General features: G+C 38.5%; 1 protein-coding gene across 1 annotated transcript in view; it reads right to left on the minus strand.

The window, feature by feature from the left end:
• NAF1 (nuclear assembly factor 1 ribonucleoprotein) overlaps positions 1-13,139 on the minus strand; it is a 31,542-nt gene extending 18,403 nt beyond the window's left edge. The window contains exons 1-3 of the mRNA XM_072406842.1: positions 13,044-13,139; positions 9,376-9,820; positions 3,950-4,085 (exon numbers count right to left, since the gene is read on the minus strand). Of these exons, the coding sequence (XP_072262943.1) occupies positions 3,950-4,085; positions 9,376-9,809 (570 nt within the window). The 5' untranslated portion in view covers positions 9,810-9,820; positions 13,044-13,139. The remainder of the gene's footprint in view (positions 1-3,949; positions 4,086-9,375; positions 9,821-13,043) is intronic.
• Between the last annotated feature and the right edge of the window lie 6,185 nt (positions 13,140-19,324).

Raw genomic sequence — 19,324 nt, forward strand, 5'->3', positions numbered from 1 at the left:
TTCTAGAAGAAGAATACAAATTATCCTCCAATATTTACTGATGATATGCAGCATTTTCTTGCCATCAAATCTGAATGCATTCCCTGAGCTGCTATAGCTCACATAACCCCAAAACAGCACAATTTGCTCCAAAGGGTGCAAGTCTTTCTAGATGCTGCTTGGCATATTGTAATCTAATCTTTTTTCTGATGATGCCACAGTAAAAAATGCTAAACCTTTACCAAATTCTTCTGCAGATATGTAAACTTAAAAAATTGTATATGAAAATGTTTCTTTTACTAAACAGGCACACAATTATCTGCATTTTTGTAAACAATTTTTGCATAGGTACTTCAGTATAAATGATTGCTGTGTATAAGCAAAAGTGATGGAGATTTCTCCGGGATTAAACATTTTAAACATTTCCATTTGATGTAGAATTTCTAGTAAAGTCATAACACCACCACCTGCTCCTTGTTTAGACAGAAATTGATTGGGAGAGGTTACAGAAAAAATGTCACTTTCATAATAAGATGTCAAAACGCATAGCTGCTGGGTATTTAGGAAGACAGCGAAATCTGAAATTATTTCTGACATTGCTAGCACTTCCATCAATGAGAAAACAGATGGTTTATATTTACTTTTAATTCTATAGCCTGGAGTTTTAAATTCTTTGAAATCAAATGTATTATAATAATACTTGTATTGTTTTGACTTTAGCACCGCACAATGAGTACAATTATAACTGCTGATTATATATATATATATATATATATATATATATATATATATATATATATATATATATATACATATATACACACACACACACACACACATTGTATTTTATCTGTACATGTCTTTTCAAGATGTCTCAGACTGGTCACATGACATGCAGATTTCAGAATACTTTTTTCTAGATATTCTCTGGACAAATGCAAAAAGTATTTCCAGTTCAATACAAAAAAAATATTAACTTACATACTTTCACAGATCCCCCAATCCCTCCAGAACTGTCCTCGTTTGGGTCCCACGCCGTACCAGAACTCTCCTTCATCCTGGCATGGAGGAAGCGATGGATGCCGCCATCTTTGTCTCTCTTCTTCTGGCTAAATCACCAAATCTTGCAGTGCGCTGGCGCGAGATCGGGGTGACATAGCCTGCTATAAATAGGTGCATACCAACCAAAAGCTGCCAATGGGAGGACAGCTAGTGATCCAGCAACAGGTTTCCTATGGCTTACCGATCTGCATGGGGGTGGGGGGTCCCAGAGAAAAGCCAAGGTATACCAAGCGGTCTAAAAACCTAATGGTCCTCATGAGACAAAGGAGACAAAAACACAGTGAATTTCAGCTTGCAGAGCAGCTGCAAACTAGTCAGAGAGCACATGATGACTCCTTTCTAGTGCCAGGAGCACTGATAATGGGAACATAAGAATCAGAACTAGATCTCAGAGCAATGGAAGAAGGTGCTAGGTTTGGAATGTAGTTGTATTAAAAAATCCTCTATAGATACATTTGTAAATGATTTAAATGCATGGGCTGCTTAATAACACGGTAGTTCATTTTGTGTTTACCTCAAATATATTATTATACAAAGCTACCAGATTGTTACAAAGTTTATTAGGCCTTCGACAGTATGACTGTCCTGATCAGAGAGGGGAAGGTACTAGGCTACAAAGAGCTGAAAAGAGAACATCGCTAATATTGGCAGTTAAAGAGAAGACAGAAAAGTGGCACAGAGTCTGCAGACTTTGACAATGTCAGAACCACAGTAAGCTTGTCAGAAAGGATTTCTTTTTGAAGAAAAAAAACAACCAAACTATGTTAGAAATCACACTGTTATGCTGAAAACAATCTCTAAAAAAATGTTCCCCAAAGCTTACAGCACTATTTTTGTTTTATGTAATTTATTCCATTACACTTGTTTGGGACTTAAATATCCCTTGCTCCCACTGAGAATGTTACAGATTTTTGCTGTGCAATTTTTATACCATATCTACAAAATGTTTGCAGTGGAAGCATTCTCCATTTAACATCCCCCATGGCACCAAATGAAAACTGAATATTTCATATTTCCCCGCTGGGTTTCACGGATTATATTAAAAGAACCCACACAAAAAAGAATAAAACAGGTAACAAATACTATTTAAAGTGTTGATTTTGTTTCTGCTCTCCCTTCAACATCAAACATTTTATTTATAGGACAGGAACTGTGTTAGAATGGTAATCCTTAGAGTTCCTGCATTTATTTCCATTATTATGTTCAGTCATAGGTAATAATTGGTAATCAAGTAAATATAATTACCATTACCTTACATTATATTACTTGCCACCAACAGACTGTAAGCTCTGAACAAAAGCATTGTTCACTATTTTTCAGAAAACAAATAGGACCAATTAGCCAGTTAAACATAGGTCACCAACAGGTTCCATTTTTTTCATTTTCTAATGCAATATTTTTTTTCTTCTTTTTTCCTCTAGGATGTTACCAGATTAGAGTAAAACAACTAAAACAAATAGCTGTTTAACAACCCTCAAACTAAATGGCATTAAAACCACCATCCGTTCATCATTTACCTTGGATGCACTAAATGTACAAGAATGCAACTATATCTATAAAGCAAAGAACTGTCAGTAGGTGGGCATATTATGTGGAGTCTAAAGCCTCCATGTTGCTTGTTAAACTGAATAAAAAAAGAAAATGCATACAGAGAAATGAGGGAATTCCTGGGGTAATTTTTCTGATTGCAGACAGCAAGAAGACATGAAGCAGTGGGAGAACAAAGTGCTAAAAGAAAAATATTAGCAAAATAAAAAAAAACTGCAGAGTGCGTGTAGAAGAGGAAGAGAAATGCAGACCAAAATTCAGGTGCAAAAGACACACGGTAAAAGTAATACAGCAAAGACCACAGAATGTTTGCACAGATAATAAAAAAAGTAGCAGAGTAGACCCTTGGTGGAAAAGAGCAGATATTGGAGGGCATATTCTGAAAAAAGGGGACTGAACAACAGAACAGTAGGAAGGGAATGAGGGTACACTGTGGAAAATACAAGGATTAGAAAGAAAAGGGAAATTATGATCGAGCAGACAGATATAAAGGGGGACAAAATGGACTGAAGAGAAAGTGGCAAAATGGGAAGTAGGGGCAGAGTGCAAATAAGGGGAAAGAAAATGGAGATGAAGGCATACGTAGACATATTGTAAAATTTATGTACTGTATTCAAAACAGGCATAACAAAAAGGGCTTGCAGTGTTTGCTAGGAAGTTTGGTGAAGGAGAAGAAAACCCTTTGTGTAGTACAGCATGGACCAACTCTTACAATAAGACAGAAAGACAAAGCACATCATTCCTAATCCCAATCTCGTTCACCCCTGACCTGCACCACCTTTTCCTCAGGATATTCACATTCATGCTCTTTAGCCACATCCATGGTCTCATACACAATTTAGCACCGCATTTTCTGATATTTCAGCAACATTACCATTAACACCAACACACAAGTCTTAGTAAACTTGGGGCCCCTTTGCTGTTTACAGGATTCATAAAAAGAGTAAGTAAAATGTATAATGGCTCCTATGCAGCATATTGGATGAATCTGTGGGCTTGCCATCTACTCACTGTCAGGAAAGGCAAAGACAACATTAATATGACAGCAATACAAGCACAGAATGAAAAAGTGAATTATGTGAGCCTCTGAGGCTTAAAGAGACCTGTTCAGGGCCAGGAGACAGTGTTCAAGTTTACTCTTGAAGCATGAACAACACTACTATTTCTAAGTATATCTTTCTTATCCAGCTTAAAGACAATTTAACAGGTAAGAAGAGACATTTAAGTCTAGAAGAAATTTAGGATAAGGAAACCATATGAAAGCATGTATCCTTTGTATACAGTACAACAGTGAAATTAGAATTCCTGGTTTAAAAAAAAAAAAAAAAAAAAAAAAAAAAAAAAAAAAACTACTGCCCACCTGTAAGAGAACCTCATCTTTAGTTTTCAAAGGTGCTTCATTGTTTTCCAGTGGTTCCTCCTCTTCCACTTTAAGCATTGAAATTAGGGAAGCTGATGATGAAGATGACGAGGAAGAAGAAGATGAATCTGATTCACTAAAAGGGAGAAGATGTAAAACCATTAAGCCAACATGACCACTTAAAATTGAAAATGCATGAACATGAACGAAATAAGTAAAAGTACACAAACAATGCAGAACATTTTTAAAGAATAGCACCCATGTGAAAACCAAGCAGACTGAATATACTTTTTTTCTGGCTCCTTGTTTGTGTTTCTCTCTCCCACTCTAAGCTCTGCTATACAAACAGTTGCAAGAGGATGATACTGAATTTAGGCTTTAAAGCGGAGGTTCAAGAAACAGGAAAATATATAAAAGCTCTATGAGGGTTTTATCTGCAAATACAAGATTTTGTTTTTGCCCATCCAGGTCTGATGAATATACCGTCCAAATGACTGCCTGAAGCCAGAGATATTTGTGTATCAGCAACAGGTAATAGACAAACGAGGGTTACCTAACATAATATGACATAATGCTGTCAGAGGTCTTTAAAATCATTCATATCAGTAACAACTAATCAGTATGCAGTTATGCATGTCATGTTTAGTATACCAAATTCACAAAATGTTTTATTAAAATGTACAATGAGTAATTGAAGGTTCAGTTTGACAAGTTACCTCATATAGAAACAAACATGGTCGAGATTCAAAATATTTCTATTCCTTCTTTCTACATCAGATATCTTTTACATGCTTATTCATAAACATTACATTACAATATTTTAAAGAGGAAGTAAAAATACAAGTCACCAGGAGAGATTGACAACCATGCCTGGCTCCAATGTCACACAAAGTTTTTGTTCCGCGTGCATTTAAAAAGTACAAGAGTCAGAATCCTATCTCTCAAAATATTATTCTATATAGGTAGTCCCTGGGTTAGATACGAGATAGGGGCTGTAGGTTTGTTCTTAAGTTGAATTTGCTTGTAAGTGGGACCAGGTACATTATTTTAATTAATGCAATTAGGACAGATGTTTGTCTGAACATAAGGCAGCATGGTGTCAGTTACTGTATAAAATCTCACTGAGAGTTAATCACAAATAAAGCAAAAAAACTAAATTTTATGGAGCCTAGACATTCATTAATTTCAGGAGCAAGCTGTGCTTTATTATGCAAAAAGAAACAACTGCAGAGTTTGTCTTATCATTAAAGAGTTACAATATGTTGCAGAAGAGCTCAGTCTCAGCTGCGATTAGCAAAAGATTTTTCTGCAAGTCATGCAAACCGCTCGCTAACCCCTATCAAGCCTATGTTCTGCACACAAGCTAGCTAGAAAGCCCTGTTCGTATCTAGGAGTCATCTGTATGTCTCACGTCCTTAACTCCTGGACTACTTGTACTATACCCAAATAAAGATGTCAGTTTGTTCTCCGATACGGCTACTGAGAGCAGAAAAGTAACACAGCAAACAGCAATGCTACACCAGAAAATGTCAGCTGCCAGGCTGTGCCATATTGTCTCTGACATGAGTATTTTAAATAGTTTAGTAATAGTTTAAAGTAATATACGTTAAATACATCAAGATAGCTGTTCCTAGGATACCTACGTCACGCATCCTGGGAGGCTCTTGGGTGCTCCTTCTACACATCCCCGTGCATCTTAGGCATGCCCAGAAGTAGCCCTTTTGTTAAAATGACAAAATATTGTCGATCTCACGTGAGATCGGCAAGTTTTTTTCCCCGTCTTTGTCACTCGATCCCGCACCTGGGTCCGGTAACGTAGGAAGAAGAAGCCTGACAAGAGGAGAAGATGGCGGTGCCTGGAGCGCCAGCCCGAAGACAAGATGCTGAGATGACGGGGACGGGCTGAGAGAAGAGACCTCCGGATGGGTCTGACTGTCCTGACGGATTGAAGGTAAGTGTATTTATGTTGTTATGGGGCACTTTTGAGTTTAGTTTCTCTTTAACTGAATGGTTCTCAGTGGCCTACAATGGCAGCACTAGGCCCTAAAACTAGGGGGAGGGAATATTCAAATTTATTGATGTCCAGTGTACACTTTTTGTAAAGGGAATCTGTTACCCCAGGGATCTATGCTAACACAGTCTCCTTCCAAACAATCACCACGTACGCATTAACAATGAATAATAATTAACATAATAATCAATTATACAAAACACTCCCCTACAGACTACATCATAATAGAACTCAACAATCTCTCCTTGTTTTCTGAGTCCCCAATAGAACATTACACATCAGATTTTAGTAAACACCTTGTTTGCCCCTCTCACCACTCCAATGTATTTGGCTACTATAGAAAAGGCACAACAAAGTGAATCTGGCATAGCTTTTACTTATGAAAGGGTCCAAGAGCAAGTTACACCCTTTGCTCATTGACCCTTTTTTATGCTGATGACAATTTTTGCAATTTATCAATGTTTGACTTGCCATGCTCATTAAAAATATCCTTCAAAGTACTAAACTACAAAGGGGCTCACAATCTAATATCCCATCATAGTCAAATATCAATAATATAGTCTAAAGTCAATTGGGGGAAAGCCAATTAACCTAGATGCATGTTTTTGGAATGTGGGAGGAAATCAGGGTACCGGGTAGAAAACCCACACAAACACGAGAAGAACCTGTAAACCCCATGCAGATAGGCCTCATAGATTATAAAAAAATTATTCCTTTGCTGCCTAAATACTCTATACGTCATGCTCACCCTCTCAGACAGTGTGGCTCACACCAGACACTGTGCTGTAAATCAAAAGAGCAGTGGCCAGGGTTAGCCACAAAAAGTTGCCGAACAGAAAACCACATGCTTGTGAAAAAGAAGTGACTAACAACTTAAAGCTATAGAACATTTCTTTTGTTAACAAGGGCTGCAGCTCTTACTTCAAACCTTCCTGTTGCTGTACTGTCATATTGTTAGACATCATCAGGAATATTCCCAACCGGGAGCCTCAAGATAAACTGTCTCAGGAAGTCATTTTTTTTTTTGGTTACCCGAGATGCCACGTTGGAGTTAGGGGTGTGACTGACAGGCATATAACTGAACCCAGCATTCAATATTCAATGGAATGTATACAAAAACACCCAGAGTTTTGCCATAATGTGCAAAGTGTCTCCACTTTAGCCCCAATAGCCATGATGTCCCTTGTTGCTCACATCTTCAGCCTGTCTTCTTTTAGGTTTGAAGTCTTCAGCTATCTTCTTTGCATAGCAGCTGGGGATAAAGTATCTCCCAATACTCCCCTAGTACCAAGCCTGTAACTATATACTGTGCATGCCCTCTTCAGTGTACAGAAAGACTGGAAGGCATAAAGATCCATGGAACAAGAGACTGCATGAACAAAGCCTGCATTAGGAAATTTAAGTGGACTTTACTTCTGCTTCACTAAAGTACTTCTAAGAAGCCAGTAAATTCTAATAGCTGCCAAGTACTTTATGCATAAAACATTCTCTTAACATTTACAACAACTATGCACATATAGGCTGAAAATATGCAGGCTCTGTGCCTACTTAAAAAGACAATATTTTGAAATGTACAGTAATGGCATCAATCAATAACCCGGTAAAAGCCAGCTATTAGGGAACAGTTGTCAGCAAAGTGAAAGCATTTGCATCTGATTTGACAGGGTGACTTACATTGTAAGTATTGTGGCACAAAGCATGTGCCAAAAAAAAGTACTTCAACAATTATTACAAAGGCCAAATGCTACACCAGCACCAGGTGGAATTCAAAAGCACGACCCCAATTGTACTGCTGTGCTAAAAATTATTGTTCTATATATAACACAGTAACGAACCACCCAAAGAGCAGATTTCTAACGGCTGCTTAAACATTCACAACTCCCATTATGTAATCAACTTGTGTTTCTTTTTCTTTGAACATGATTATAACCTTGAGCACAAAGAAATGCAAGGGCAACTCAGTTAAGAAAAATGTAATTTTCATATTTACCATGTTACTAGCTACCAGATCATCAAGAATTAAAAAGGAAGAATCCTGATGTTATATCATAAAAATGTTCCTTTTCCCAAATAGTTTCTAAAGTGTCACACACAAGATTCAGTAGGAACAATGTAACATTGAATTAACTTGGCCTACACAAAATAACAGCCAATAAGGGAAGGCAAGACAAACTCCAAGTAGCCAAATGGCCAATATATTCAGAAATCAAGCAATAAAACATTGGATTTTTTTAATTTTCTGTTGTCTATTGCACAGAAAATGTAACACTCCAAAATGTAACACTCCATTCAAACCTAAAAGAAAATAAGCTAAAGACATAATCTTTTTTTTTGAGATTATGATATGAAATCCAAAATGGCTCATGGACCAGTTTTTACATTCTTTTTTTTACACTTTATACAATTTTTTTTTTTTAAAGACTGAATCTGAAGCCCAGAGCCTCCTGGAATACCTACGTATGCCAGGAGGCTTTGGGCTGCTCCTTCTGCGCATGCACAATCTCAGGCATGTGCTGAGGTGGCTTTTTTCCTACAATGTAAAAACAAAAAAAGAAATGCCAAACTAACGCATGCACAGCGAGATCGGCACTTATTTTTACATTCACAGAAAAAAACTTCACCCGATCTCATGCCTGTGCAGTGCAAGCTCAGGTGATGTAAGCAGAACCTGGAAGACAAAGAAAGAAGATGGTAGTGCACAGCATGATGGGGCAAAAAAAAAAGACAGCACAGTACTAGATCTGATCCAGAAGTGTATTTTTTTTAATGACAGTTCCGCTTTAAGCATCAGGTCACCAATGGCAGCTTACGCAAAGTGGACTCACATCCGAAGTAACTCTAAATTGATGGGCTGCAAAGCTTTACCAATAGAAAATTTGGGGTATTGCACTTTCTAGTTGTTTTGTGGCAAATTTGGTATATACTTACTTTCTATTCAACACAGACTATTTATAACTTACTGAACAAATTTGTGGTCTTATTGTGTTTGTGTGTACTAAAATTAGTACATGGCCTAAAGGCTGGAGTTTGCAGACCTCTGCCCTAAACCCACTATCCAGTTCTGTGCACAGAACTGGTGATCCACCTGTGTGATGGAGCCTGTGATCACCAGCCCCTGCTTGTACCATTCTGTGGATGTCATCCATTCAAAGTTGCAGACAGCCAAAAAGCTGTAACAAAGACATGCCCAGCCAAGAAGTAAACAACCAAATCGAAAACTGGACTTTTTGGATTGTTCTTTTTTTTAGATCCCTAGATTCTTAGAGGGGATTGGGAGGGGTTAAATGGTTGCCCAGAGATCAACTTTAAAAACTAAATTACTAAAACAAGGTGTGTGAATACAGGCTGTAATGTCTATTAACTGCTTCAAACAATATGATAAATATTGTCTGTAAGTTTTAGAACAATAACTTACCTGTCAGAAGAGGAGTCTTCTGAAGAACTTTCATTATCTGATACACACACTTGATCAGAAGTTTGAAGCAATGTGCTGACCGTTTTGGGCTGGGATTCTTCAGAATTTCCATTATGCAGAGCTACTGTATGATTTTCAAAATGCAAGCTTTCACCCAGTTCCATTTGTTCTTCTGGCTGTACTTCGCAAGGCTGACAGGAGCCAGGCTTTTCTCCAATCTCAGGGATTCCAGATACCGAGGAAGAGGTCTGCATTTCATTGTTGTTATTCACAGGTGATTCAATGACATATTCACATCCAGACAATGAATTTTCTTTATTGGGATCTGGATCTGCTGTAGTAGCTTCTTCCGATTCACAAACAGAGCTGCTGTCATTGTTCGGCTGAATATTGGCAGCCACTTCAGCTAGGGCACTTTCTTCCTGTATATCCATAGTATTCTGCTCTGTATTAAAAAGAAACGAGATGTCATTAAAATGATTGTACTATAATTTGTGTAGTTCCCTTTTGGACCACGAACAAATCACAAGCAACAATTTCTAAATATCTTTAACATGGTTATCTCAAACCTGAAATCAGCACACACAGCTTTACCTGCTTGTTAACATTTATTAGAATTGCCTGATCACATCCACAATTATATCTGACTCTGGATGCAGAGATTACTGTACATTCAACCAGAGCAAAGGTATACAAGAAACTACTTTTTTTTCTCCTGGTGATGTGACCATCAATGATTTAGACCTACCCTCATCTAACATGTATGGTAGGTCAAAATTTCCTCATCAAACAGAATGAAAAAAAAATTAACGGGAAACTGTGCTGGGGTTATACACTACTATGAAATTAGTCTTGAAAAGCACATCTTGAAAACCCACCAGTAAGGCCATGTGTAGACCTTCATTGGGAACAGCATTATCAGACGCTTAGCCATCTACACAGGTGTGTTGGTTCTTACAGTGCCAGCATTTGTACATTTGACAATGGGCGTCAGCGAGTGGTAGAGAACCAGTCACTGCTCTTCCAATTCATTTCCTATGAGATGGTAATGGCCATTACCTGGTAAAGACAACTTCATACTTTCAGTTTTTCCCATGTCACAGAGCATTACTTCATTGTAAAGTTCTGCTCCCCCAAATACAAATCTCTTGGGTCCTCAGCACCTTTTACCCTCTGTTACATCCAGTATACTTTTGCATCCTACAAAGTCATGGGGGTCAAGCAATGAAAGCTGCAGGGGATCATGGAGATTACTGTTTGAAGTCTTGGTCTGCCAATGGACTTCGGGATGACGAGAGAGAGAGAGAGAGAGAGAGAGAGAGAGACAGAGAGAGACAGAGAGACTGGGCTACTGAGGAGAAACATGTATAAGGGAAAACATAAATAAGCAGAAATGCAAATATTATCAAAAGGATTGCCGTACGTTCTAAAGATTTATAGTTGTCTCCTTTCCAATGCGTTTCACCATATGGCGTCCTCAGGGGAGGGTAGAGACTTAAAAGGAGTTCCAAAATGACACCAAGAGCGGAAATCTTGAACATTAAAAAGTATGGAGCAAAGGAGTGGTTTGAATTTGGAGAAATGTTGCCAAAAAAACACTCTTTTCTCATCTCTCTCTCAAACACATACAAGGCTTGGCTACTTTAATTAGTATACAGAGAATTTATGCATCCCTTAAATTTTAATCGTGGGGTTGTTAGTTACTTTCTGCATCACTGTTTCTTTAATGGCATCCTTCTTAGCAGCACATACTTACATAGATTAAGCATCAATGCTGTAAAAAAAACAAAAAAGGAGAGCATGTGCTTTTGGGGAAGAGGAGGTTACTTGCAATAATATGTAATTATCCATGCAACACTTCCACATTACGGCAAATAAACCTGGGTCTGTCCACCTCTGACCAGTTCTAGGTTTTCTGTTGCTGATTCTCTCTGTATCTGGCATCCAATGATGACGTAACTGCATGCGAGATGACATTTCAGTATAGCAGTGTAGGCTGCAAATGCACCATAGAGAGTACTCTAAAAAGACAATTTAGTAGCAAGGAAGGTTCTTTTTGGCAGAGGAATAATACACGTATGCCCAACCCATAGCTTATTAGAATATGTGCAGGTTTCCCCTTCAGTCTTGACCAATATAGTGGTGAAGATGGAAGGGGAGGGGTCCTCAACAAAAAAAGTAAAAAGTATGAAAAAAAAAACAAAACCCTTTCAAAACCTATTACCACCTTTTTATATAACGTGGCGATAGGTCCTTTTTTAGGTAACTGTGCCCCAGCTTTAGCAGTAAATAGAGACTGTCTCTAGTGGAAGCGGCCTGTAAAAAATATGTCCAATACTTACCTGTTTAACAGGCAGCAAGCCCATTCTTTGCTCTTCTCTGGTGCTACAGACACCATACCATTCACACTTCTAGGTGTGTCACACAGCCAGACTGTAAGTTGTGGCTTCACAGGTCAGCTACTATGTAGTTATTGTATATTGAAGAGGAGGAGAACGCAGCACATTGCAGGGGACCAAGAAGCTAACACAGCTTAAAGCTCAGGTGTGTTAGCTTCAACGCAGAATAGATTCCAGGTGTATCACACAGTATGTCCCCCACTGTGATTTCACTGCTACACCACAACTGTGTGGAGGCAAAAGGGATCACAGAGCATAGGTGGTGCCTGGAAGTACTGGATAACAAGAACACATAACCCATTTTCTGCTCATTAGACAGGTAAATGCTCATCACAGGATTAATCTCATACCATTCCTTACACAATGTCTTTGGTACCCCAACTCGCAATCTGCCTGTGCACAAATGAACACAATTAACCCAGCAATATTAAAGAGGAACTCAACTTAAAAGTCCCCCAAAAAAATAAAAATAAAACACTTACATTTATTTCAGCAGGGGGTGTCTTGCATCGGATCCCCGTCGTCCCGGATCTTCTACTTTTCTTCCTCCTACGTCACCTGACCCAGGCCCGAGATCTGGTGACGTAGGATGGACAAAAAAAACTTGCCGATCTGCGCATGCGTGAGATCAGCAAATGTTTCTCTTTGCGGGAAAAGGCCCCTTTTGCGTATGCACAAGATGCTCGGGAATGTGCAAAAGGAGCACCAAAGACCCTCCCGGGATGTGTGACAGGTATTCCGGGAGGCCTTGGGCCTACACAATTGAGATATAGGGGGTGGTGCTGCACCTTTTTTTTTTTTAAAAATGGGTGTTGCACTGAAAAAAACAACAACATTTTAACCTTACATAGAAGTGTTGTCTAGCCCTTTATGTAAAGTGAAAATTCTGAGTTTAGGTAGCTTGAATGGTATCTACGATCTAGTTTGCAGAGTCCTGCAAGAATGCAGCCCAGTGCATGGCATTGTATATTATTAGCGTGCAGTGATAACAGTATTTACACCTCCTAGAAAGATATTTTTATCAAAGTTTTGGGCCCTTCATTTTGTTTGTGAGGCAGGCCTGTGTGGGAAGCTCAACATACACGGGTGATATTATCACAATCCTACACGACTCATCATGCCAATACAAATAATTGCAGCATGGGCAGACACATGGCCTACATATTATCTCATAGTGGAAAAAATAAACCCTTACAAGTAACCTTCATTAAACCATGCATAAGAAAACACATCCCCTGTAATGTACAGAGACACCGGTACAACACTTACCACACACCGGCGATCACACAGTCATCGCACACTCCAGACACCCGGTAACACCACGCGCACCCCACGCCGCTCAGTTTTGCGTTCCAAGCCTCGTTATCAGCCAGCGTTTTTTCCTATTCTCTGATTGGTTAAACGATTCGGAAGTCTGTACCAACTCTTCCTACGATTGGACTGTCTGTCTCCGGGCTCCCTGGTGACGTCACCCAAAACTGTGCAGCGCTTTTTAGATGTGTGAAGAGTGCTTGTTGCTTCGTGTAATCACCGAGCAGAGAGCATGGTGTAATAAGCCACCGAATACTCACAATGGTGGAGGGGGCATATACTGTGCATACAGCCTGCACTGTTTAATGATAGAACTCTCTGATATTGGAATGGAAAGCCATGCACGAAACTTTGTCAAGGAGCTCTGACATTTATCATTTTTTTTTTTGTATCCCTGAGGCGTAGGCTACACGGACGTTTTCCCCCAACGTTTAACCTGAAGCCTTAAAAGCCCATGTTTGAAACTCCCATGCATTCCAGAGGGTTAATCTACACCAGGATGTTTATGGGCGTTATCTATAACGTTCCTTGCAATGTTTAAATAAAATGCGGGGTTAACACTGGAAAATGTGGGTAAACGTTTTCCCGCGTTTAAAAGCACTGAAAATGTAAACGCAGGAAAACGCAAGATGTTTTCCAGCGTTTTAAAGGAATGAAATCGCATATAAACGCAGTAGGAACATTTACATGCATTTTTAAAAACGTCCGTGTAGACCCAACCCAAGAAAGATTTCACTTTAAGTAGAACTGAACTAAAAACAGAGAAATGACACCTTTAATCCAGCAGATCTCTCAATGGTGCTGGTCCTTCCTATGATCCGGTCCTGCGTCGTCTTGGAATTCCTCTTATCCCGGGTGCCGCCATCTTCAGTCTTCTGTGGTCTTCTTGGCATGTCGCCTGATCTCAGACTGCACAGGTGTGAGATTGGGTGACGTAGCCGCTGTAAAGGGGAAAAAAAAGAGAGGCAATGTAACTGCATGCGTGAGATCTGCAATTCTTTCCCCTAGTAGAAAAAAAAATGCCCCTTCTGCGCATGTTTGAGATTAGGGATGTGGGGATTCAGTCTTGATCACTGCAGTTCAATCAGCTAGGTGATCGAGAGTGAAGGGGAGCGCAGAGCCTCCCGGGATACCTAGGTCACGCATCCCACGAGGCTCTTGGGTGCTCCTTCTGTGCATCTCAGGCATGCGCAAAAGGAGCCCTTTCACCAAAAGGGAAAGAAATTGACAATCTCATGCATGGACAGTGAGATCGGCAAGTTTTTTTCCCATCTACGTCACCCTTTACCTTACCTTACCTTACCTTACATAGAAGGGTTGTCTACAATTCTATGTAAAGTAAAAATGTTGAGTTTAAGTACGCTTTAAAGCAGAACTAAACTCTTCTTTCAGAAAGACAATGGGTGCAATTAAAATATTCGGATCAGGCAGGGCCTTTATTGCAGAAGAGATGTCCCTTGTGCAGTAAAATAACTTTACCTGCTTGATCAAACCATTTTTTAATTGCACTCCCTGGTTATTACTTTAGCTCAGACATTGGGAACTTCACCTGATTGTCTTCCTGGAGTCAGGTCTTTGGCCATCTTGATTGGTCAGGATAGAATGATGTCTCTCCTAGGCAGAAGTACATTCATTCCTGAAAGCCAGGATGCTTTGTGTATCCCAGCATGCTATGATGAGCGCATGAACAGCAGGTAGGGATCATGTAGGTAGATAAATATGTTTTATTGGCAGGTGGGACATCACCTGGCCCATTCTGCAATTAACACTTTCCTGATCGCTCATTTTTGAAGTCGAACTCTAGTTCCGCTTTCATTTGCTTTCACAAAGACACAACAGGAAATAGGAGAAGTTCCCTGTAAAGCGAGGGGATAGCCCTTATTGTGTCACCAGGTTTTCCTATTGGAAGATGACCCCTCACCTGTGACTAGAGAGAAGCAGGAGAGTTCTGCACCAGAAAGTACACTTCTGCGTTATGCTGAATTGTCATACAAGTGACTCCACCCTTCCACTTGTAGTTTTTATTAGTTGATCAGCCCATTGAATTATGGAAAATAAAAAATTTAAAGAAGCTTGCATTAGAACATCAACACCCATTTTCTGTTTTGCTGCTGTTTTTGAGCATAGTTGGCAGCACGGGTGGCTCGGTGGTTAGCACTCTGGTCTTTGCAGCCACTAGGTCACAACATCAAATTTTGGCCAGGACACTATCTGCATGGAGTTTGTATGTTCTTCCTGTTTCTGCTTGTGTTTCCTCTGGGTTCTCCTTAGACTGTGTTAATGACATATTACTATAGTAGGGACATTAAATTGTAAGCCCCTTTGAGGGACAGTTAGTGATATGACTATGGACTAAAGCGCTGTGGAATATGTAAGTGCTATATAAATTTTGCCTATTATTAATAATTTGCTTCCGCTTAAAAAAATGACCTTTGACTGTGTTAATGACATATGATACTTTATAAATGCAAGTAATTAAATACAATGAAAAGGGCTATTTGTAAACCTTAGGAAGACGTTTATCATTATAGGAAGGCTATTTATCAATTTAAATGTATATTGTCCCTTTAAATCAGAAATAAATCTGGCATGGGGTCCCAAAAACCTTCCTAATCAGACTCTTATCAAGGCACACAGCCTGGGTGGCCAAGAAAAAGAGGAGCAGTGAACATGCAGCCCCACTTTCCATACTATGCCATTGGTTCTCTCAATTGTGATTGAGTGAGAAGTGAGGGTTTGTTGTAAATCCATAATCAAATGTTACAACCAATTATGTTAACCCACTTGCACACACTTCTGTCGGCAACTGAAAGATCTCTGCACTGCAGTAATCAATGACAACATACAGGTTTAACAGCTCTATGTGATCTTTAGCTTTTAAAAACATGCCACATGTTATGTATAGGTTTTGTGTATTTTTATTGTGGTGTACAAATTAGATAATTGAGAAAATAGTTAGAACTTGGCCAGCACGGTGGCTCAGGGGTTAGCCTTTGCAGTGCTAGGTCCCAGGTTCAAATTTCGCCCAGGACACTGCATAAAGTTTGCAGGTTCTCCCCGTGTCTGTGTGGGTTTCCTCCCACATTCCAAAAACATGCAGTTAGGTTACTTGGGTTTCCCCCAAATTGACCTTAGACTGTAATAATGACATAGATGGTAGAGACATTAGATTGTGAGCCCTTTAGAGTTACAGCTAGTGACATGACTATTGACTTTGTACAGCCCTGCATACTATGATAAAACTATTTTAATACTGTGTATTATTAATGTTAATAGATACTGGCTGGCTCCTGGATGAAACTAACACTGGGTCATGGCAACCAGTGTCCTGGCCTGAGCTTAGATTCATGTTCATAGTGCAGAAGTGGTTAAAATATGCATTCCATACTTTAAACCAAGTAATAGTTTTAATATGCAAATTTAAAATAGGGCCAATATTGGGGGAGCTTTCAAAACAAATCTGCATTCACTAAGTCATAATAAGAATGAATAGTACAGGAATGAACGTTTCTGTGTTGGACAAATCCTGTTTGATGAAATTTGCAATAAATGAGCAAAAAATTGGTGAATCATGTTTTCTAAGGTAATTGTTTGGAAATGAATGGCAACCACTGTTATAAATAGATAGCATGCTGCTCAAAAAATAGGCAAATGTCCCATGAAAACTTTGATAAATAGATCCCATTTTATGGCAGTATCATATGTATTTATAACCATATAGCAATGTGCTGAACATTGAATGAAACTGCAGAATCATCTCAGTACAAAACAAGATAATTATTAGAATATTTCAGTTTACACAATTTATGGTTACAAATTACTAAAAATAATCCCAACCTCTACCCATAAAATCAAACTGTTTATTCCTTGTTCTACATTCTTTAAAAACAAAATAGAAACAACAAATAGTGGATGATAATAATAAACTAAACCATGAATGGCAATCAAGACTGTATTCCAAAACTAAATTTAGTTCAAGGCAAAAATCAAAGGAGAAAATAGAAGGAGAAAAATAGAAAAGGAACAAGGGAAAAGAGGGAAGAATGGAAACAAGGTAGCGGGAGAAGAAAAGGAAAATGTGGGGAAAACCCAAAACAATCTATTTCAGAAACAATTTTAGGAATATTCATAATAGTAGAACACATCTCTCTTAGATATATTTGTAATGAGATGATCCAATTGAACTCTTCTGCTAAGTAGAGAACCTCCAAAATCCTTTACATGTAGCACATGATCTCAATCTTCCAAGGTCACACAGAAAGGAATAACTTGTTTTAAACATACTTGGGGAAAGATGGCTGACAATAGTATTGATTTTTTCATTTACACAATTATCTCTAGTTTCTAAAACCTCACTAAACCAAAATCTCTGTAAATCTGATAAGTATTACTGAAATATCTTTGCTGAACTCCACAATATTTAGCTGAAAAAATTGCTACATATTCATTAGTAAGGACCTGTAAGAAGTATGGATTTATCTCTATTTTCAAGGGGTTTACATCACCAAAGATATGGTGCTCTTTACACCAACCCAGGTTCCCATAGGTGGGAGAAAAATTTGCCCCCATAGAAGCTTCTTGCCTTTTGAGGTAATGAACCCTGTTGAATATAAAATATTTTTGCTTCAAGAAAAATTGTACACTATCCAGGAGCAAATGATCAGTGTAATAACTGACAACAAAGAAATGTTTTAAATGGTACAGTAGATCCTCCAATTAAGAAATATAGGACTAAAATGTCACTTATGAGTCACCTAAAGCTCTCTCTCTAATCTTTACCTTTCAGGTTTTGTACGACATTTCATGTTTCTTAAATGAATGGGAAAACTCAACAAACAACTGTTAACACAGCATATTATCAATCTTTATTTACACCGATGTTTTGCATTTATTATATAATTGTTGCATTATTTTCATTAAACCTTTATTTGCCTTCTTTTTATTCATACTTTTTTTTTTTTTTACAGAAATATGAGTTCTTCAAGAAGAAGTTGTTTATATGATCCTAATGTATTTTGCTACATTTGTGGTGAATATTCTCAGCAAAGACAGAGAAGAAACATTACAGAATTTGTGAAACAAACATATCTTGCATATTTTGGTATTAAACTGGGGAACCAAGATAAGTATTGGGCTCCCCATATGGTATGCAAAACTTCTGTAGAGTGTCTACATCAGTGGAAAAATGGAAAACAGAAAAGTTTGAAATTTGGTGTGCCTATGGTATGGCGAGAGCCCAAAAATCATCATAATGATTATTATTTTTGTGCTGTGAATGTAAAAGGTTTCAACTGTTACAAGAAAAACAAGTGGGAGTATCCTGATTTGGAATCAGCAAGACGACTTGTACCGCATGGTGCTGATGTTCCCATACCAGTGTTCAGTACAGTCCCTGATATTGCTGTATCCAACTTGGAGGATATACAGGGTTTGGAGTGTAATCCAGGAGTAAGCAGTGGAAGTGAATAAGAAGAGCTCAATGTTTTAATACGTGACCTAAGTCTGTCAAAACAAATATCTGAACTTTTAGCATCCAGGCTAAAAGAAAAGAACTGTCTGAGACCGAAGTTAAAATAACAGGTTATAGGACAAGAGAGGTGACACTCCTACTATATTTCAGTAAGGATGGAGACTTCTTGTACTGTTGTAACATCCCCGGACTACTAGCCCATATGAGAGTACCAGAATACCGAGCAGATGACTGGTGGCTTTTCATAGACAGTTCCACTCCAAGTTTGAAATCTGTTTTACTGCATAATGGCAACTGCTATGCATCAATTCCAATTGGTCACTAAACAAAACTTAAAGAAGAATATGAAAATATCAAAATGGTCTTCCTAAAGCTTTGCTATCATAAACACCAATGGTCCATGCGTGTTGATTTAAAAATGGTGAACTTCCTACTTGGACAGCAAAGTGGATACACAAAGTACCATGTTTCATCTGCTTGTGGGATAGTAGAGCAAAGCAGGATCACAGGAAAAAGTGACATGGCCTCCAAGGGAAAACATGAAAAAAGTTGCAGCGAACATAATTAACGAGCTAATGGTTGACAAACAAAAAATCATTCTCCTTCCACAACACATAAAGTTGGGATTAATGAAGCAATTTGTGAGAGCTCTGGACAAGGATGGTGATTGCTTCAAATACTTCCCTGGATTGAGTATTGAAAAATTAGAAGCAGGAATCTTTGATGGACCCCAGATTCAGAAACTGATAAATTATTATTATTATTATTA

The sequence above is a fragment of the Pyxicephalus adspersus genome, chromosome 3 (assembly GCF_032062135.1).
Source record: "Pyxicephalus adspersus chromosome 3, UCB_Pads_2.0, whole genome shotgun sequence".
In the NCBI taxonomy this organism is placed as follows: Eukaryota; Metazoa; Chordata; class Amphibia; order Anura; family Pyxicephalidae; genus Pyxicephalus; species Pyxicephalus adspersus.